Genomic DNA, 17,467 nt, shown 5'->3' on the forward strand with positions numbered 1-17,467 from the left:
CACCAGCTGACACTGGGCCGCGGGCCATGCGGGCCACAGCCCATATACACACCAAGGGTTCTGTTCAGGATCAGACTCCACTGAGCATCAGCATCCATCCTGAGCTGCCTTAGCACAGAACCACCAGTTGGTCCTCTTCATCTACACGAGGTTCTACTCCACAGCCAGTCGTCACTCAGGATCTTATTCATTCAGTACATTCAGTACCAGATCTGACCACATGAGAAAGGGCGGCGCTCTTGTTTGATCACAACAGCTAAAAAGTCGCAAATTAAACTGATTTCACCAGGTGTAATATCAAAGACACTGCTGGTGCATTAGAACCACTGAGACCAGGAGCTGAAGAGAACCAAGACTTAGCATTAGCTTCACTAGCTTAACTGCACACAACCAAATGTGACCCATCACCACAACCACCAGGGGGCAGCTTCAGTGTATGGGGACGGTGCCGTGCTCAGTGCACCTCAGTGGTAACTTGGCAACTGGGGGACTCGAACCTGAAGCCTCCTTAACCACTAAACCACCACTGCCGTCAACATGAACTGACGCAATAGAAAAAGCGGTAAAAAAAAGGAGCATCTCCGTAACTTATTACAGTGTGACAGGCCAGATAACTGAAGATAGCTGAAGAATCAGCCCCGGTTCTGAGTGAGTGCTGTGTCTTTATGTTTATGTTTGTGTTCCCTTCTTTTTCCCTTTGGTTTGAAAGAGGGCTGAAGGAAGCCATACTTCAAACTGGAGAGACCATCTTTGAACACTGGAGGGCGCCTCAGACACCAGTTATCACCCACCTACAACGCTGTCCTCAGTTCTCTCCCCAGGAACTACAGGCGAAACTCACAGCTCCGTTCAGGTAACACCAACGACCCCCACCCAGAGGACAGGGCGGGGGAACAGTCCACCACGGGGCCGACGACTCACCTGACCGTTTAACGGTCATATTGTTTGGTGGCCATGACCACCAGGACAGTATCCGGTTGACTACTTTTAAAACTGCTAAACTAAAACCAATAACATTCAGTACCGACAGTAGCCGTGAGACGGTAGCGAACGTTACCGTAAGCCCATCTATATTCAGCGAAAAACATCTTTGAACGAACGGGTACAAGTTACGATTTGAAAGACTTATGAACAACTTAATATTTAAAGAGTTATTAAATTATTATTGTTGTTAATACTAATAACAACGACAACAACAGCTAACCAATGTTAGCAGCAAGCTAACAAGAGCCACGGTATATAAACGAACAACCACAAATCAATACAAACTTAACGTCATTTTGCAGTTAAACTTACGTGACAAGGACTCGCCTCCAACAGGTTGTTACATGTTATTGTCAAATTACTAACAAAGATGCACGTACGGAGGACCAGGCTATTGGTGCATGCTAGCAAATGCAGGTCAGAGTTCAAAAGTCAGCGTTGATGTTTCATCATTTAATGTTAGATTTGTTAAAAACAACAATGTCTATGAAACACATTGTAAATGTACAAATATGTTTCATTTTTATAAATGTGAATGAAATAATGTATGATTGAATGAATACAATCTCTACGTAAATATCTGTGTCAGACCATGAGAACGTAGTCCACGTTTATTCACAGTTTTATCTGAACCTTCCTCTAACAGTTGATCAATCTGTTGTGCTGCATTTGTTTTTCTTTTTCTTTTTAAATCGTACTCTTTACATACGAGTGACAGCACAGAGTTTGTGGTCAGCAGGGCTTAGTGTGAAGCCCACGCGCGGGGTCAGATCCAGGTCGTCCTCTGAGACTCCAGGTTCTGGTGTGAAACGGAAGCGCTGCAGCAGGGTGGAGAAGAAGAGGAAGAGCTCCATCCTGGCCAGAGCTTCTCCCACACAAACCCTGCGACCTGAGAAGAAGTCTCTCATCATGAGTCTCCAAAGGTGAGAAACAACTGACACCTAGTGGTGGTCAAGCATGGGCGCACCAACCTGCTGAAAAAGGCATGAAGGCATCTGGCCTGATGAACTTTCCATCCTGGTCCAGGAAGTGGGCTGGATGGAAGGAGTGAGGATCCTCCCACTCACTGTCATCGTACAGAACAGAGGACAACAGAGGAATCACGGAGGTTCCCTGTGGATCACAGAGAAAAACAATGATTTGGTTCAGAGCTCGTGTGCCTCAAGGTGGACAGAGATGAAGGAAAAGTCCTGACCTTCTTGATGAAGTAGCCCTGGAATGTGACGTCCTGACTGGTTCTGTGAGGCAGAGACATGGGGACAATGTTGGCCAGTCTCTGAGTCTCGTGGATGACGGCGTCGACGAAGGGCAGGTTCTTCCTGTCTTCAACCTGGACCTGACGACTTCCTACCACGGAGTTCAGCTCGTCCTGGACCTGGTCTGGAACAGACACATGGAACTATTGGTCCCTTCTTCCTGGATCTTCTGACTCTCCAGACTGCGGCTCCTCACCTTGTATTTGTGGATATTTAGCCATCAGCAACAGCGCCCACTTGAGTGTAGTTGACGTCGTATCAGTGCCAGCAGCGAAGAGGCTAATGGTTGACGTGACAAGGTTGAAGTCGTGGAACTGACTGTTGGTTACCTGGGATTTCTTCAAAGACAGAAGCGAGTGAGGAAGTAGAACAAAAGAACAGGAAGTCCATACAGAACGGAACAGCAGTTTCTACTGGGGTGTGAAACGACGACCTTCTTCCTGTAAGGCCCTTCCACTGCGCGACCGTTTTATCCCTCCTATTATCCTTGGGGTCAGTTTGACCCCATTCAATGTTTAACGTCTCACAATTACACATTTGTTATGTTTAATCTTTGGTCACTTTTGGAGGAGAACTGGGCAAATTTAAATTTAACTTCATAATATTTTTTTGATGCCTGTTGTTTACATCCGTGTTTCTTTATCCGTATAAAACATTTAAGGACATGTTGTATTGTTGTATAATTATTTTCACACATGCTTTATTTGTTTGAGATCACATTAAGGTCATCACAACACAGCGTTCCTGTGTCTCGGGCCGACGCTAACACACTGATCATTCTGATGACACAAACAACTGACAAACAGAAATATGGCAGCTCCAGTCGGTCAATAGAAACGCACACACTGGACAGGACCAACTTCGAGGGGACGGGGGTGAAAAATAGTTGAGTAATATTTGGAATTATAATCCTTTTTCTTGAGATTAAAATGGCTGACCCCAAGGATAATAGATGTTTGATTTCAGTGAAAATAAGAAGGCGGCCCAGACAGTGAACACAGAGTGTAGATAATCAAAGGAAACCCGAACCTCCAGCTGTTGTTGTCGCAGCAGGAAGTTGTCGACTAACCCTCGGCACACGTGTGGATTCAGAGTCTGCTTCAGACGACCAACCAGCTCCAAGGTCTGCGTCTGGTTGTCCTTTGACAATTTCTTCATTTCTCGCACGTCGTTGAAAAATCGCCCGATCCACGGAAGCGCGTTATACAACTTGACAAAAACAGCGACATAATAATAATTAGACGCAGCCCGCTGAGCCACCCGTGGGCCTCGTCGGTTCAGTCCTGTCTGGTACAAACCTGAACTGCAGGAGAGGCGGCCAGCTGGATGATTCTGTTGGTCCGGTCCACCATTGAGGTGAATTCCACGTCATCGTAGTCGAACCTGCTGCCGTAGACCATGGAGCAGATGATGTTGGAGACGGCGTAGTTCAGAGGTTTGGTGGTGTCCAAGGCCTCACCTGCAGACATGTCGTTGATGAAACATCCAAGGTTGGTGGGTTTTTTTTTTAAAATCTCCTCCTACCTTTGAACTTGTTCACCACCTCCACGAGCTTCTGACATTCCTCGATGATTTTGTCCTCGCATGCCCTTCTCCCCATCCCATAATCCCTCAGGTTGGTCAAAGCAAAGCGTCTCATTTCCCTCCAACACTCTCCGTTGGACCAAATAATCCCTGAAATTAAGCTTCTGTTATTGGCCTCGGAAAATCAGATTCAGGTCAAAGACAGATGAGTCACGTGTCACAGACCGACGTCATCATCAATGAACACTAGGGGGCGCTGCTAGGGATTTTGGGCACCAGGAAAATCATTTTTACAGGACCCCTAACACCACCACTGAAAGATTGAGTCACTGACAGGCGGAGAATGAGCCTACCAAAGAAAGTCACTGGGGTTTTCAGAGATTCCAAATATTTATCAACCAAAAAACGGAGGTTACTCATCATACAGTGAAGCAGAATAATGAACCCAAAGATCAACCAGTAACAACTGAAGTTAGAGGCCAAGAAAAACAACCGTTAACCATTAAACCAAAGAAATTCACATTCATGGCTCTGATTCCACATAAAACTGTTGTCAAAGTTAAATTAAAGCCCGACTTTGTTTGAACTTGGTTAAATTGATTTCATTCAGTGTCTAATTGTTGGCTAACTTTTCGGCTAATGTTTGTCAACACAGCTGTAGTTGGTGAACTGAAGTCTATTTACTGAACGGTGGACAATACTCTGGTTCTGGTTCTCACCACATCCCTGACTGGTCTCTTTAACAATCCTCATTGGTTCTCTCTCTCCGAACTCCTCACTGTGGTCAATCAGAGCCTCCCTCACCGTCTTGGTTCCAGCCAGGACCACAGTTTTTTTAGGTCCAAGGTAAACAGTGAAGACTGAGCCATAGGTCCTGGAGAGCTGGGGAACAGGAAATTCCAGAATTAGTCCACAGCTGTGGTCTGCAGCTAATGACTAAGACCAGTTCAGACCTGTTTTTGTCAGTCCACCTCACCTTCAGGAAGGTTCTGTACGGTCTCTTGAGGTCCAGCTGCAGCAGGTTACCAAGCAGTGGCAGAGGTCTGGGTCCTGGAGGCTCCTTCCTGGTCACCTGGGACCTGAAGGCAGAGTTAGAGAGCAGGTAAACCAGCAGCAGGACCAGGAGAGCAGCAGACAGGGAGACACAGGTGGAGTTCTGGAGGAACAGCTCAGAGACCGACATGACGCCAACCACAACAACAGAACACCTCCTGGAGAGAGCGGACAAGATGTTGTCCTTGGAAAACGATCCTGGAGTCTGAGCCTGTCGCAGGTGGAGGTGTCGGAGGCTGACTGCTGGGAGGAGCTGATGTTAGTGACATCAGAGAGGGGAGGAGTCTCTGGTTTTACTTCAGGTCCAGAAGAAAGATATTTTTTAAATGAAAACGACACCATCACACCTCGACGTAACGTCCCGACAGTTCTTACTTCTTACTTTCACTACTTGTAATGTCAATAATTAAATTGCACCAATCAATTTTAGAAGGTTTATTTATCTCACTCTTGGTGTGTCACACCCTGTGGCCCTCGCCCCCCCCATGTCCCTCCACTACAGCCTGCAGAGGCAGACAAGGTTTTAGGTCCAACACTGAGTATAGAGAAAGTGTCCGCCTCCTGAACCCCTCCCCCGCCATCCCCCTGGCAGCTGGTTCTAAAGGTGAGGAGCCTGGAATCTGAAAGCTCCGCCTCCTATTCTTCACAGCAAAGGATCAGGTGACACATGTACGGGTTGGAAGACGACAAAAGCAAATGCAGTGGTGTGTGATGACAGCCACACTGACACATAAAGCTGCATGACTGACACCTGCAGGCTGCTTCAGTCCATGCACTGGTTTGACACAGACGTCAGAGGCTTTCAGGTACAACTGGATCAGCAGGGTTTTCTGGAGAGAAATCACAACAAAACATTAAAAGCTAATCCTGGAGACAGCAAAATGTTTAGGTGAGCAGAAAACCTGCTAATGTCGAACGTCAGAAGTACAAACAAATACTGTCGACGAGGGAAAGTAAGAAGTAAAAACTGTCAGGACGTTACGTGGTTGGCTGAGTGTGTGCTGCTTTTCAGGTGTTGTGTGGTCCAACGGAGAGTTGTGGAAAGAAATGAGGCGCTTTGCTTTGATGAACCTGAGAGACTTTGGGATGGGAAAAAAGTCCTGCGAGGACAAAATCACGGAGGAATGTGAATATCTGATTGAAGTGATTGGGAGTTCTGGAGGTTTGTTCTTCAGTCCAGGCAGGAGTTCTCATGAGAGTTCCTGGGACCTTTCTAATTCCTGTGTCCGGCTGCAGGAGAACCCTTTGATACGACGGCACCACTGAACCAGGCCGTCTCCAACATCATCTGCTCCATGGTCTATGGCAGCAGGTTTGAGTACGACGACCCAGAGTTCACCTCTCTGGTCAACAGAACCAACAGAATTATTCAGCTGGGGGCTTCTGCAAAGATTCGGGTGAGCTTCCATTTTGGTTCCTTCGTTTCACTTCCTTGTTGTACGTTCGTTCTGTTCGACGATGATTTTTGTCTCCGCAGCTGTACAACATGTTCCCGTGGTTTAGAAAACTGTTCACCCCCAAGGAGTTTTTCAAATATCTGGAAGCTAACATTGAGCAAAACCTGATGCTCTTCAGCCGTCTGAAGGACACCCTCAACCCACAGATGTGCAGAGGCTTCGTGGACGCCTTCCTGGTCCACAAGCAAAACCTGGAGGTGGGTGGATGCATCCGTACATTTTATTTTTGGAGGTTTTTTCCACAAAAGTCATGGATCAAAATCACGTTTTTTGGTTAGTTTTCGTCGTAGATATGGTACTTTCAGCAGTTTTGGTGGACATTACACAGATGATTCATATTTTGTTTCATATTTTAACGTTTTGTCTTGTTTCTGTGATGTTTTTATTTTTCTGATCCAGTTGTGTGGAAAAATAAGGTGAGAGTTAAAGAAAGTGTCACATATTTTTATTCATTCTGGATCATTCGTTCGTGACTAAATGTAGTGGTCCTTGGTCTAGTGGTCAGAGAGGTGGTCTTCTCAGTGAAGGGTCGCTGGTTTAAATCTTGTTGCTGGAAATAGACCCGATAAGCTTTTATTTCTTCTATACAATGTCGCCCTCTGCTGACTGAAAGGAGCACTTGTCATCTCCAAGTGTTTGACAGTCGTCATGACAGATAAACTTAGCAGCTTTAGCTGCACAGATTTAAACAGTAGAACAGTTTTTAGTCTGTTTTATCATCCTTCTTCATGATCTGATGTTTAGGTTCGGTTTTCTTCAAGGGGAGGAGGTCTACTTCCTGTTCAACCGCAGATAATGCCACTCCAGGAGCAGTAAGGTTACCATAACAACACGCTCTCCAGTAGGTCAGAGTAACAACTAGGTAACGCCCCCATACTTAACTTCTTACCTTGAACCGAACTCTCTACTGATTAAACTCTTCCACTGATGCTGCAACATTTTAACATTTAAACTCCATTGGCCACAATATGACATCATTAACAACTATTTCGCACATCATTCCTATCACAACACCAGCAGGTGGCGCCTGTTCACTTGAAAAGTATGAAATCAAAGAGATGCGTCTGAAAACTGCAGTTCTCTTTTATTACAGACATGAGAAACTTCTGGAATTCTTTAGCTCTTCTAACACAGATGGTCGTTTCTATTAAAATGTTCTTCAAACTGATCATTAAATAATTAATGCAACAATGATGAACGATGAACAATCACGTGATTCAACATGTTAAAACATCTAAATGAATATACACTTCTTTTACATTGAATGTTAGAAATTAGGGGTTGTCGTCGCCTGGTGGTCATTTGAAGAACTACAGGTTGACTGTCATGTTAACAATGTGTGGTACCGATGGGTTAGAACAAAGGTGGTTAGAAAGAGGTGAAAATGGTTAAAGTTCGGCTCACACTGTCCCAGCAGCAGGGGGCGCTCACCACCTGTCACCTCCTACAGCTACACAGGTCTTTGTTTGCTGCGTTGTCCAGGTGTTGATGAGCAGACGGGGGTCAGAGTGCTCCGACCTCACTCCCCCACGGACGGTGGGGTTTGGACCCACTGACAGTCTGTGATGAAGAGGAGACCAGAGAGGAGGAGGAGGAGGAGGGGAGGACGTGGGCACCTCCGTGGAGGGTGATGGGGGGTGATGCAGGCGTGAGGGAGAGAAAGGAGGTGGGAGGAGGGGGGGCGCCAGTGAGGGGCTCGAGGGAGGAGGAGGAGGAAAGAATGGAGGAGGTTGAATCGGCATAGGAAGAGGACGCACCACGCTCATTCAGCCTGTGGGGGGCTCCACCTTCCCCTCCCGCCTGTCCTAGGGAGAAAGGAAGTCCACTCGGTGTGTATGGGGCAGCAGTGGGCAGGTGTCTGAACGCTGCCACTGTCGCCGCCCAGTGGTGGAGGTGGAATGGGTGAGGTAAAGGGTGGGACAGTGACACCTGCTGGTGATGTGGGAAGTGTGCAGCGGCTGTCAGGGCAGCGGTGTCACGCTGGGAGGCGCAGCACATGAGGTGTGAGAGGAGGCGGGGTCTCAGAGGGTCGCTGGAGTCCAGGGCCTCCGTGGTGCTCAGGTAGCGGGACACCTCCATCACACACTCCCTGAAACCCACAGACAGGAAGTCCAGGGCCAGAGCGGGGGCCTCAAAGGGACCTACACACAAAGATGGTCCTCAACCTGCGGTACTTTATAACTGAGACGGTACCAGGAAGGATTCTGGGAACACTTCCTGCTAAAACCAACCTGGGCTGAGTTGACCTTTGACCTGCAGCATCTTAAGGTGGTCCACAGTCATCTGGAGGATCTCAGACTTCTCCAGCTTCACTGAACCCTGACGAGACAAGAGCAGCCATGCAGTTCAGCGTTAGCTGTGAGAAGAACGTTAACCTCGGCCCCGGGACGAACAACAATGAGCCAGTTGTTTGGGCTGCCTGACAAAGGTTAGCACTAACGTTAGCATTAATGTTAGAAAGAGCTAAAGCTAGCGTTGAACCAGAGAAGAACTGATCCCAGACCTGTTTGTCCAGCTGTGTGGGGACCAGTCGTCTCAGCTCCAGCAGACTGTTGTTGATTCTGTCTCTACGTCTTTTTTCAATCACCTGAAGGAATCGGTCGTCACGTTAGCAACAGTGGAACAACGCTGTAGTGACGGTGTGACAACAGTGTAATAATGGTGTAGTTACTCCTCTACGTTTCTTCCTCTCCATCACTTGGTAGGAGGAGGTGGAGGAGGAAGAGGAGGTGGTGGTGGAGGTGGAGGGTGAAGAACATCTGACCTTCATCAGTCTGAACCAAGAACGACGGTCACTACGGTCTGGAGTTTGTTGGTTCTACAGGTTCACGGCTTCACTCTGACTGCTGGACTGCCCTCTACCTGCTGATGACGGTACTGTCAGTGGCAGTGATAAACGGAAGAAGAAAGTTAGTTCTAAATGTGTAAACATACACAGGTGTGGACTCACCGGGTCAGAACCAGCGTCCAGGTCTCCGTCAGAGTCCAAGTCTGTGACGATCTTTAAAAACATACACAACGAAAAGGTTTTTCTGCTGTAAAAAATGTTTTTACAGGAGTTCATACATGAATCTGCTGAGAGGGTGTGTGTGAGTGTGTGTGAGTGTGTGAGTGAGCCGGGCTCTGTGGTTAACACACACACACACACACACACACACACGAGGAGGACCCTCCCACCGGGATTCAAGATTGTTCAGGGGGTGGGGTTTATTGAACTTCATCTGACTGTTCGCCTGAGACCTGATGATGTCATCAATGACGTCATCGTTATCGTTGCTTTTATTAATATTATTGTTGTCGTTGACCTGGACTGATGGGTAGAAGTATTACTGCAGTACTACGTCTGATTCAATGAAACAATTGGGATTCAAACCTGAAACCCCAGAGTCCAGAGTCCAAATCTGACCTTTGACCTCTGCAGGTCCTCCTGATAAAGGTGAAGAGCAGAGATGAAGGAGGTGAAGGAGGTGAAGGAGGTGAAGGAGGTCACAGCAGCCAAGATAGGAGGAGGTCTGAGGTTGTAATCTCAAAACACGTCAACACCATCTCCAGAAGGTGGCAGTGTGTGTGTCTGTGTGTGTGTGTGTGTGTGTCTGTGTGTGTGTCCTTGAATATTTTTTGGTGTGATTAGAGGTGGTGCAGGTGACGACAGGTATGTCTCACAATCTGGACTTCACAAAGGGGGGGGGTCAGAGAATCTCACAAACTGATATAACATAAACTGAGGGAATTTACAGGGGAGTCAAACACACACACACACACACACAAAGTGCTGGGAGAGTGGTGGGAGTTAGGTATCAGCTGATTTAATGTGTGTGTGCGTGTTGACATTTGCAACACATTCTAAAGAAAGAGAGCGGGTGTGGGAATGACCCACACACCCATCTCAGAATCTCACACACACACAGAGGCTGTGACCCCCCCTCCCAGCAGTGACACATGTGGGTCAGACTGTAGAACTGACCTGGGGTCTGCTCTGAAGCAGCACAGAGGAACAACAGACGCTTCTGTCTCTCTGAGCCACACCAAACCTCATAGAGAAAATCAGAGATTTTAGTTCAGACCAAACCTCATAGAGAAAATCAGAGATTTTAGTTCAGACCAAAGTCCATGGAGAAAATCAGAGATTTTAGTTCAGACCAAACCTCATAGAGAAAATCAGAGATTTTAGTTCAGACCAAAGTCCATGGAGAAAATCAGAGATTTTAGTTCAGACCAAAGTCCATGGAGAAAATCAGAGATTTTAGTTCAGACCAAAGTCCATGGAGAAAATCAGAGATTTTAGTTCAGACCAAAGTCCATGGAGAAAATCAGAGATTTTAGTTCAGACCAAAGTCCATGGAGAAAATCAGAGATTTTAGTTCAGACCAAAGTCCATGGAGAAAATCAGAGATTTTAGTTCAGACCAAAGTCCATGGAGAAAATCAGAGATTTTAGTTCAGACCAAAGTCCATGGAGAAAATCAGAGATTTTAGTTCAGACCAAAGTCCATGGAGAAAATCAGAGATTTTAGTTCAGACCAAAGTCCATGGAGAAAATCAGAGATTTTAGTTCAGACCAAAGTCCATGGAGAAAATCAGAGATTTTAGTTCAGACCAAAGTCCATGGAGAAAATCAGAGATTTTAGTTCAGACCAAAGTCCATGGAGAAAATCAGAGATTTTAGTTCAGACCAAAGTCCATGGAGAAAATCAGAGATTTTAGTTCAGACCAAAGTCCATGGAGAAAATCAGAGATTTTAGTTCAGACCAAAGTCCATGGAGAAAATCAGAGATTTTAGTTCAGACCAAAGTCCATGGAGAAAATCAGAGATTTTAGTTCAGACCAAAGTCCATGGAGAAAATCAGAGATTTTAGTTCAGACCAAAGTCCATGGAGAAAATCAGTGATTTTAGTTCAGACCAAAGTCCATGGAGAAAATCAGAGATTTTAGTTCAGACCACTGAAAATACTTGTTTTGGTGCCTTTGTGTGTGTGTGTGTGAGATGTTTGGCGTGATGAGTGTGGGTTCTACTACAATAAGATTCTGTGTTGCCTCAGCACAGGGCAGGAATCAACAAAAAGGGCAGAAAGTCAGGTCAAACACCCTGGGAGAGAAGAGGAGGTCTGGGAAAGGAAGGGGAGCAGAGTGTGTGGATGTACCAGTTACCCATATGAAGTACTTGTGGTACTGAGAGCCACTGAGAGAACTACAGTATTTTTTGATGGTACTAGTGTTTTAAGACTACTTCCTCACTCTGTTCTGTTTCTCTCTCAGTAAAGTCCATCAGTTGTCGTGTAAATTTCTCTTCCTGTCGTTCAGTGAATGAAGAGCTTCCAGAATCAGAGTGTGGAGATGAGAGCCGTCAGGAATCAAACACCTAATTATATCAAATCAATGTGTTTTGTTTTGTCAGCTCCTCTCTGGATTCGTTAATTAAATCCATTCATGGTTTCATTTATTTATTTTTTTATTTTCACATGTTCTTTCGGGACATTTTAAATCAATTAAACTCGTTTTAATTCAAATAAAAGATTATTTTTAAACGTTATAAAGTAAAACACGCGAAACTAAAAACTAAAGTCGTGTGGGGGCGTGTCTCTCGCCTCCAGCCAATGGTATTTGTCGACAGCCTCGCCGGAAACGGAAGTCTACTGTATTTGTGTTTTTCTTCTTTTATTTTAGCTGATGTTTTCGATCCGCGCCACAGGAACAGAAACAAGAGTCTATATATGTTTCATTCTTAATAAGGATGGAGTATAAACTCATCATGGCGGTTTCCGGTTTCCCGAGTCTTTACGACACCTACTCTCCGACCTACAGAGACCTCAACGTCAGGAGCGACTCCTGGCGGCAGGTGGCAGCGATCGTCGGTGTTCCCGGTGAGAAACGTCAAGAAAACAGGAAAACGAAACAAATATTGGAAATAGGTTAATGTGGAAGAAACAACAACAATGCAAACTATTCTAATACATTCATAACAAATTCAAAGTCACTGTTGAATATATATATATATATATATATAAACAAACAAACTGGTCCGTGTCTCAAAGCTGCTCGGCTGAGTCACTCAGCTCCGGGACGATGGTTCCGAGAACGAATATGAATTGATTTTTTTATGGAAAAAAAAATTAAGCGTTTTTGTTCTTATTAGATGTTGCTTTTTTATTTGAATTATTATAGTTATTATTAGGTGGCCTTAACTGTCGTTGTTGTTTCAGAGACTTATCTGTTTATTCACAAACTGTTGACCTCCCCTTCCCACACACACACACTGGTCTTTTGGTAATTTAGACACAGATTGAGAGGTGGCAGAGTTCTCTGATCTGGTGAACTTTGTTCTTCTCCAGAACATGAATGTAGGAGGAAGTGGAAGACCCTCAGAGACCAACACAGGAGGGAGAGACAGCGGGAGAAGGAGAGAAGAGAGAGTGGCACTGGCCTCTTCAACTACAGACCCTGGAGATACTCCTCCATCCTGTCCTTTTTAAACCCCTTCATCGAAGCCAGGGCTGCAGGAACCACCGACTGGGCCCTGGAGACACAGCCCCCACACCCCCTCACTGCTGACATGGTGGGCTGCAGCACCACCACTGAGACACAGAGCGACGATGACAACTGCAGTGAGTAGAGAGAAATGTCTGTCCATAAAGAAAATCACTGATTTTAGCTCACAGCAGTTGCTAGTCCTCCACTGCCTCCTGTGGTCAGTCTGTGTCACTGCAGTAAGTCTGAACAGATGAGTTCCAACAGAGGAACTCATTAGAGTTCAGTGATGGAGCAGCAGTGGATCAACAACTGCTGAGTCTCTGTGAAGTTTGGTGTGTGTGCAGGTGGGTGGCGCTGTCTACAAACTTGACTTTGTATTTTATCTGCTTTTTGCAGCAGTCGCTGTAGCTGATGCCACATGCTCCTCCTCTTCCTTCCCAGAGTTGACTAAGAGGAAGCGTCCGTCTCCAGGCAGCAGTGAAGCTGTGAGACTGAAAGATACAAAGATGGAGGTGACGTCATGCTGCTGCTGCTAACACTGCTGCTGCTACTGCTGCTAACACTGCTGCTTACACTAACGCTGCTGCTGCTAACGCTGCTGCTGCTAACGCTGCTGCTGCTAACGCTGCTGCTGCTGCTAACGCTGCTGCTTACACTGTTGCTGCTGCTAACGCTGCTGCTTCTGCTAACGCTGCTGCTGTGTCTGAAACATACAAACACGTAGGTTTGAGACAAAGCTGTTGGTTTTAGAATCTTTATTTTTCTCTCTGCTCCTGACTTCACAGCCCTCTGATCCTCTGACATTACCGCTGGTCCAGCAGTCTGTGCACCCACTGCAGCACAGCCTTGCTTCGCTGAGCCAACAACAAGTCCTACCCAGGGATGTTCTCGACCCCACAAATGAAGAAGAGCTGGAGGAGGCACAGGAACAGCAGCGCAGAGACATGTCCCACTCCAGAGCCTCCAGAAGAAGGATGTGCTGGAGTAGTGATGGCCTGTTGGAGGCGCTACTGCAGCACATGGACAGCAGGAACCTGGACCAGAAAGATGATGTCACTCTCTTCCTGCTCAGCCTGGCTCCTGCCATGAGACGACTCTGTCCTGAAAAACAGTCTCTGCTCAGAACCAAGATCCAGCTGCTGCTGCACGAGGCTGAGTTTGGTTCACGTGATGCTGAGTTCACGTGATTGGCTGCTGCTTCACGTATCAGTTTAGCTTCTTGGATTTCAGGAGGACTGTGATGGTACCAGCCTCGCTCAGCTCTGTAGAACCATCGCCAACAAGGTGGAAATATAAAAATGATCTCAGATTGGAGAACAGAAGTCCTACAGACAGCAGGGGGCGTAGCAGTGTGTATAATGTGTTTATATTTATCTACAGAGATGTTTTTAATTCTATTGTATTTTTCTGTATTTTTTTTTAAAATGATGTCGTTACAGAAAACTGTTTTTTTTTTTTTCTTTTTTCAGTATGAATTTTTGATTAAAATGGTGTTGTTTACATCACTCCGTGTGTTGTGAACACAGGACAGGCAGTAACTCCGTGAGTCCAAAAAGGGGATAAAATCCTAACAATAGCACAAACTCGTTTTGACAAAACCCTACAGAGAAACTACAATTAACATTATTCACTGCTAGGATATACAACACATGTACAAATGTATTAAGCCATTAGTCCACAAAGAATCATGAATTATAAAGAAAGTTAGCCAGAAGCTAAAATATATCGAAAGAAAGTTAATACTTTAATTTTAAAAAAAGAAAAACCATCGAAGTTATTTAATTCACAGAATTCTCCAGAACTGTGACTTTGACACAGTGCAATTGACCACGCCCCTATGAACGTCAAAACCTAGGTTTTCCGGTCAGCTGACACAAAGCCGGAAGTAAACAGGCGAAAAGGCTGCGGAGTCGAGGACCGTATTCTGTGAGTTTGTTTTCTGTTTGAAACTTTCACGGCTCGTTAAGTCGTGAAGTTGTTCAATAGAAGAGAATGTTTTTGTTCATTCCCTCGTCTTTGACCTCCTGCTGACTGACTGACACCGAGAGGACTTTAGAACATGGTTTATTCAGACGAGTCTTTCCATTAAACAGGTACACTTACAGTACAGTACATTTTCCTTGGAGGTTCGTTAGCAAAGTTAGCATTTGTTCACTCGGTGAAGCCAGGAAGACAGCTAAAGTTAGCTCAAATTAGCTTCTTCTTCTCTTCCTTTCAGCTTGTCCCTTTGTCTCCTACCTGGTAGCTCAAATTAGTTACGCTGCGGTGTAAAATTAAAATGACAAATTTTAGAAATAAATAGCCAAAATTGAAGGGCCGAATGTCAGAGTTAGCTGAAATATGACAGAAAAAAACTGAACATTATTCAACGAATTGAAAATGTTATTTAAAATATATTTTTTTTATATGTTTCCGATTTAGATAAAAAGGTTGGGGTTTTTATCAATTACATCTACCATGTAGTTCAACCTTCTGTCCTCTGGGTGGTGTTAGTGTTCAGTAGTTTCGCTTCTTTTCTCTCATTCATCAGAGCAGGTTCACCTTGGAACCCAAGTTTTTATTTTATTTTATTTTTAAACCGACCGACCTTCGAACCATCGCATCACATTGTCCCTTAATCCCTCAGCAGGGGGCGGTAAAGAGCTTCAGGTGAGCTCCTCCTTGTGCTCAACTCGTCGATGATGATGAAGGTGTTTCACTGTCCAGCTCGTCATGGTTACGCTGTGGAAACATCTCCGTTCATCTCTCAAAGAGTGGCCTGTGCTGCAGCACAGTTCTACGGCCTGACAGGTCTCACACACACACACACACACACACACACACACACACACACACACACAGTCCATGGTACTGGTGTCTCTGATGTTCTCCTGGTTCCTGTGGTCGTTGTCACTCACAGGTTGTGGAACCCTGCTGGTCCTGGAGGAGACGGAGGTCGGACTTTCTCTCGTGAGAAGGTGATCGCTGATTATTTACATTCATCACAACACATTGGTAAAGGGGGTGGAGTCTAATGTGTGTGTGTGTGTGTGTGTGTTTCAGTACACAATGGAGTGACGGTTTGTTTGACGTGTCCTGGAGCGAATCAAACGAACACGTGTTGGTCACAGGGGGTGGGGACGGCAGTCTGCAGCTGTGGGACACAGCCAATCACAGTGGCCCTCTGAGAGTGGCCAAAGAACACACACAGGAAGTAAGAGTCAGAGGGACACACACACACACACACACACACACCTGCTGTGTACTCCTACACCATTATTTTGAAAATCCAGAGACTTTTATTTTCTAAACTTTTTCGACTTTCGTTCAGATTCAGTATTCGTACTTGTTTGTGTGTACTCTGTGTGTACTCTGTGTGTACTCTGTGTGTACCTGCAGGTGTACTCTGTAGACTGGAGTCAGACCAGGGGTGAAAACCTGATCGTCTCTGGTTCCTGGGATCAAAGTGTCAAAGTGGTGAGACTTGACTTTTTTTACTTTGGACTCTGACGTCCGTGTTTTTCTTCTTGACGACGGCCATGATGTTTTTATTGGTCCTTCCTCCAGTGGGACCCCACCCTCAGCTGCTCATTGGCTACACTCAGGGGTCATGAAGGGGTCGTCTACAGCACTATTTGGTCCCCTCACATCCCAGGATGCTTTGCTTCAGCCTCAGGTGAGAGCACTGTGATGAGGCTTGTCTTTGGGAAGAGAGAGTGTGCGTGTGGGGGCGTGCACGTGCACGAGCGCCTCATTAGAAGTACCACAGGGTGGCGCTGTTGCACTGTTTGTCAGTGAGTGGACCAGTCATAACATGAACAGTGATTGTGGCAGACAGAGTCCAGGCACTTAATCTCTGTGCTTCTCTGACTCCATCAGCAGGTGGAGCTGTGCTCGAAATCATGGCTGTGATCAGATAACGCTCCTGGTTGGTTAATGAGTTCAGGGTTAATTGGTTTCTTCAGCAGATGAAGTGAAGAGCATCCAGGGCGGAGAAGATAAGAGGCTGCTCCTTATCTGACATCACTTTACATCTTATTTATTAAATGATTAACTCAAGTTATTTTAAATGTACTTTCAAGTTCTATGGTTTTCTTGGCTAACCTTTAGCTAAAATGTAAGCTAACATTTAGCTTTCTTTCCGTCAAGATTTGGTTAATTGTTCCAGTTTTGCGCGGACTCTACGTCTTATATATTTTCACCTCAGTTTTCTCTCTTGAACATTTTTCTCTCAGTGTTTTTTGTCTCCCTCGTAGCCTTCGATCAGGCAGAAAGGAAAACCGCACCAGTGTCTTTGTTGAGCTGCCGCGAAGCGACAGCGTTCACAGCAGCGGTGGGAGTTTGACGTGCACAGTTCAGATGTGCACGTTTAAAACATCTGATGTGATCAGATTAATCCTGCAGGGGCGCATGTGTGTTGGAGCGTGCACGTGAGTGCACGTTGCTGGGTGGGAGCGTGCACGTCAGATGAGAGGTCTGTCAGAACTTGGCTAATGTAATACACAGAGCTAATGCTAGCATTGCTAATTCAGCAGCTAATGATGCTAATGATGACGAGGTGTGTTGAAATGTGTTTTTTTTTTCTTTTTTTGGCTAACATCAAAATGTCATGTGACCAGTTCTGACCCGGTCCAGTTTGTCCGGTGATGTTCACCTGGTTCACTTCTGGCTTCAGACTGGACTGGGAGTGAGGTCCACAGATCTGCAGATGACTGCAGCCTTATCTCCTCCCCCTCCCCCTCTGCCC

At 45.8% G+C, this 17,467-nt stretch overlaps 4 protein-coding genes across 10 annotated transcripts in view; 2 read left to right on the forward strand and 2 right to left on the reverse strand.

Annotated features, from left to right (window-relative positions):
• Window positions 1-1,563: 1,563 nt before the first annotated feature.
• Window positions 1,564-5,666, reverse strand: LOC103381302 (cytochrome P450 2K1-like). The gene is made up of 9 exons (XM_008313585.3): window positions 4,741-5,666; window positions 4,484-4,646; window positions 3,765-3,914; window positions 3,539-3,699; window positions 3,270-3,449; window positions 2,437-2,578; window positions 2,180-2,364; window positions 1,956-2,097; window positions 1,564-1,873 (listed from the first exon to the last, which is right to left on the reverse strand). Exons 1-9 carry the CDS (start codon window positions 4,945-4,947, stop codon window positions 1,686-1,688), a joined length of 1,518 nt encoding a protein of 505 aa, XP_008311807.1. The 5' UTR covers window positions 4,948-5,666; the 3' UTR covers window positions 1,564-1,685.
• A 138-nt stretch (window positions 5,667-5,804) lies between these two features.
• LOC103381303 (cytochrome P450 2K4-like) lies at window positions 5,805-7,243 on the forward strand. Its single transcript, XM_025056806.1, has 4 exons — window positions 5,805-5,979; window positions 6,054-6,214; window positions 6,295-6,471; window positions 7,019-7,243. The coding sequence occupies exons 1-4, from the start codon at window positions 5,865-5,867 to the stop codon at window positions 7,088-7,090; spliced, it is 525 nt and encodes a 174-aa protein (XP_024912574.1). The 5' UTR covers window positions 5,805-5,864; the 3' UTR covers window positions 7,091-7,243.
• A 144-nt stretch (window positions 7,244-7,387) lies between these two features.
• Window positions 7,388-9,539, reverse strand: LOC103381375 (hairy/enhancer-of-split related with YRPW motif protein 2-like). Its single transcript, XM_025057065.1, has 5 exons — window positions 9,501-9,539; window positions 9,225-9,275; window positions 8,778-8,861; window positions 8,506-8,593; window positions 7,388-8,415 (listed from the first exon to the last, which is right to left on the reverse strand). The coding sequence occupies exons 1-5, from the start codon at window positions 9,537-9,539 to the stop codon at window positions 7,778-7,780; spliced, it is 900 nt and encodes a 299-aa protein (XP_024912833.1). The 3' UTR covers window positions 7,388-7,777.
• A 2,158-nt stretch (window positions 9,540-11,697) lies between these two features.
• Window positions 11,698-17,467, forward strand: part of pex7 (peroxisomal biogenesis factor 7) — a 12,916-nt gene continuing 7,146 nt past the window's right edge. Inside the window, exons 1-6 of one of the 7 annotated variants that reach the window (XR_003050060.1) lie at window positions 11,698-12,134; window positions 12,603-12,875; window positions 13,138-13,226; window positions 13,527-14,667; window positions 15,368-15,531; window positions 15,641-15,723. Coding sequence is in view for 4 of the 7 variants with exons in the window: in XM_017033471.2 (XP_016888960.1) it covers window positions 15,420-15,531; window positions 15,641-15,698; window positions 15,784-15,934; window positions 16,120-16,197; window positions 16,288-16,396 (508 nt within the window). In the remaining 3 variants the exon portion in view is untranslated. The other 6 variants (XR_003050059.1, XR_003050058.1, XM_025056787.1 and 3 more) reach the window with 6 other exon arrangements.

This window comes from Cynoglossus semilaevis, chromosome 7 (assembly GCF_000523025.1).
Source record: "Cynoglossus semilaevis isolate Cse_v1.0 chromosome 7, Cse_v1.0, whole genome shotgun sequence".
In the NCBI taxonomy this organism is placed as follows: domain Eukaryota; kingdom Metazoa; phylum Chordata; class Actinopteri; order Pleuronectiformes; family Cynoglossidae; genus Cynoglossus; species Cynoglossus semilaevis.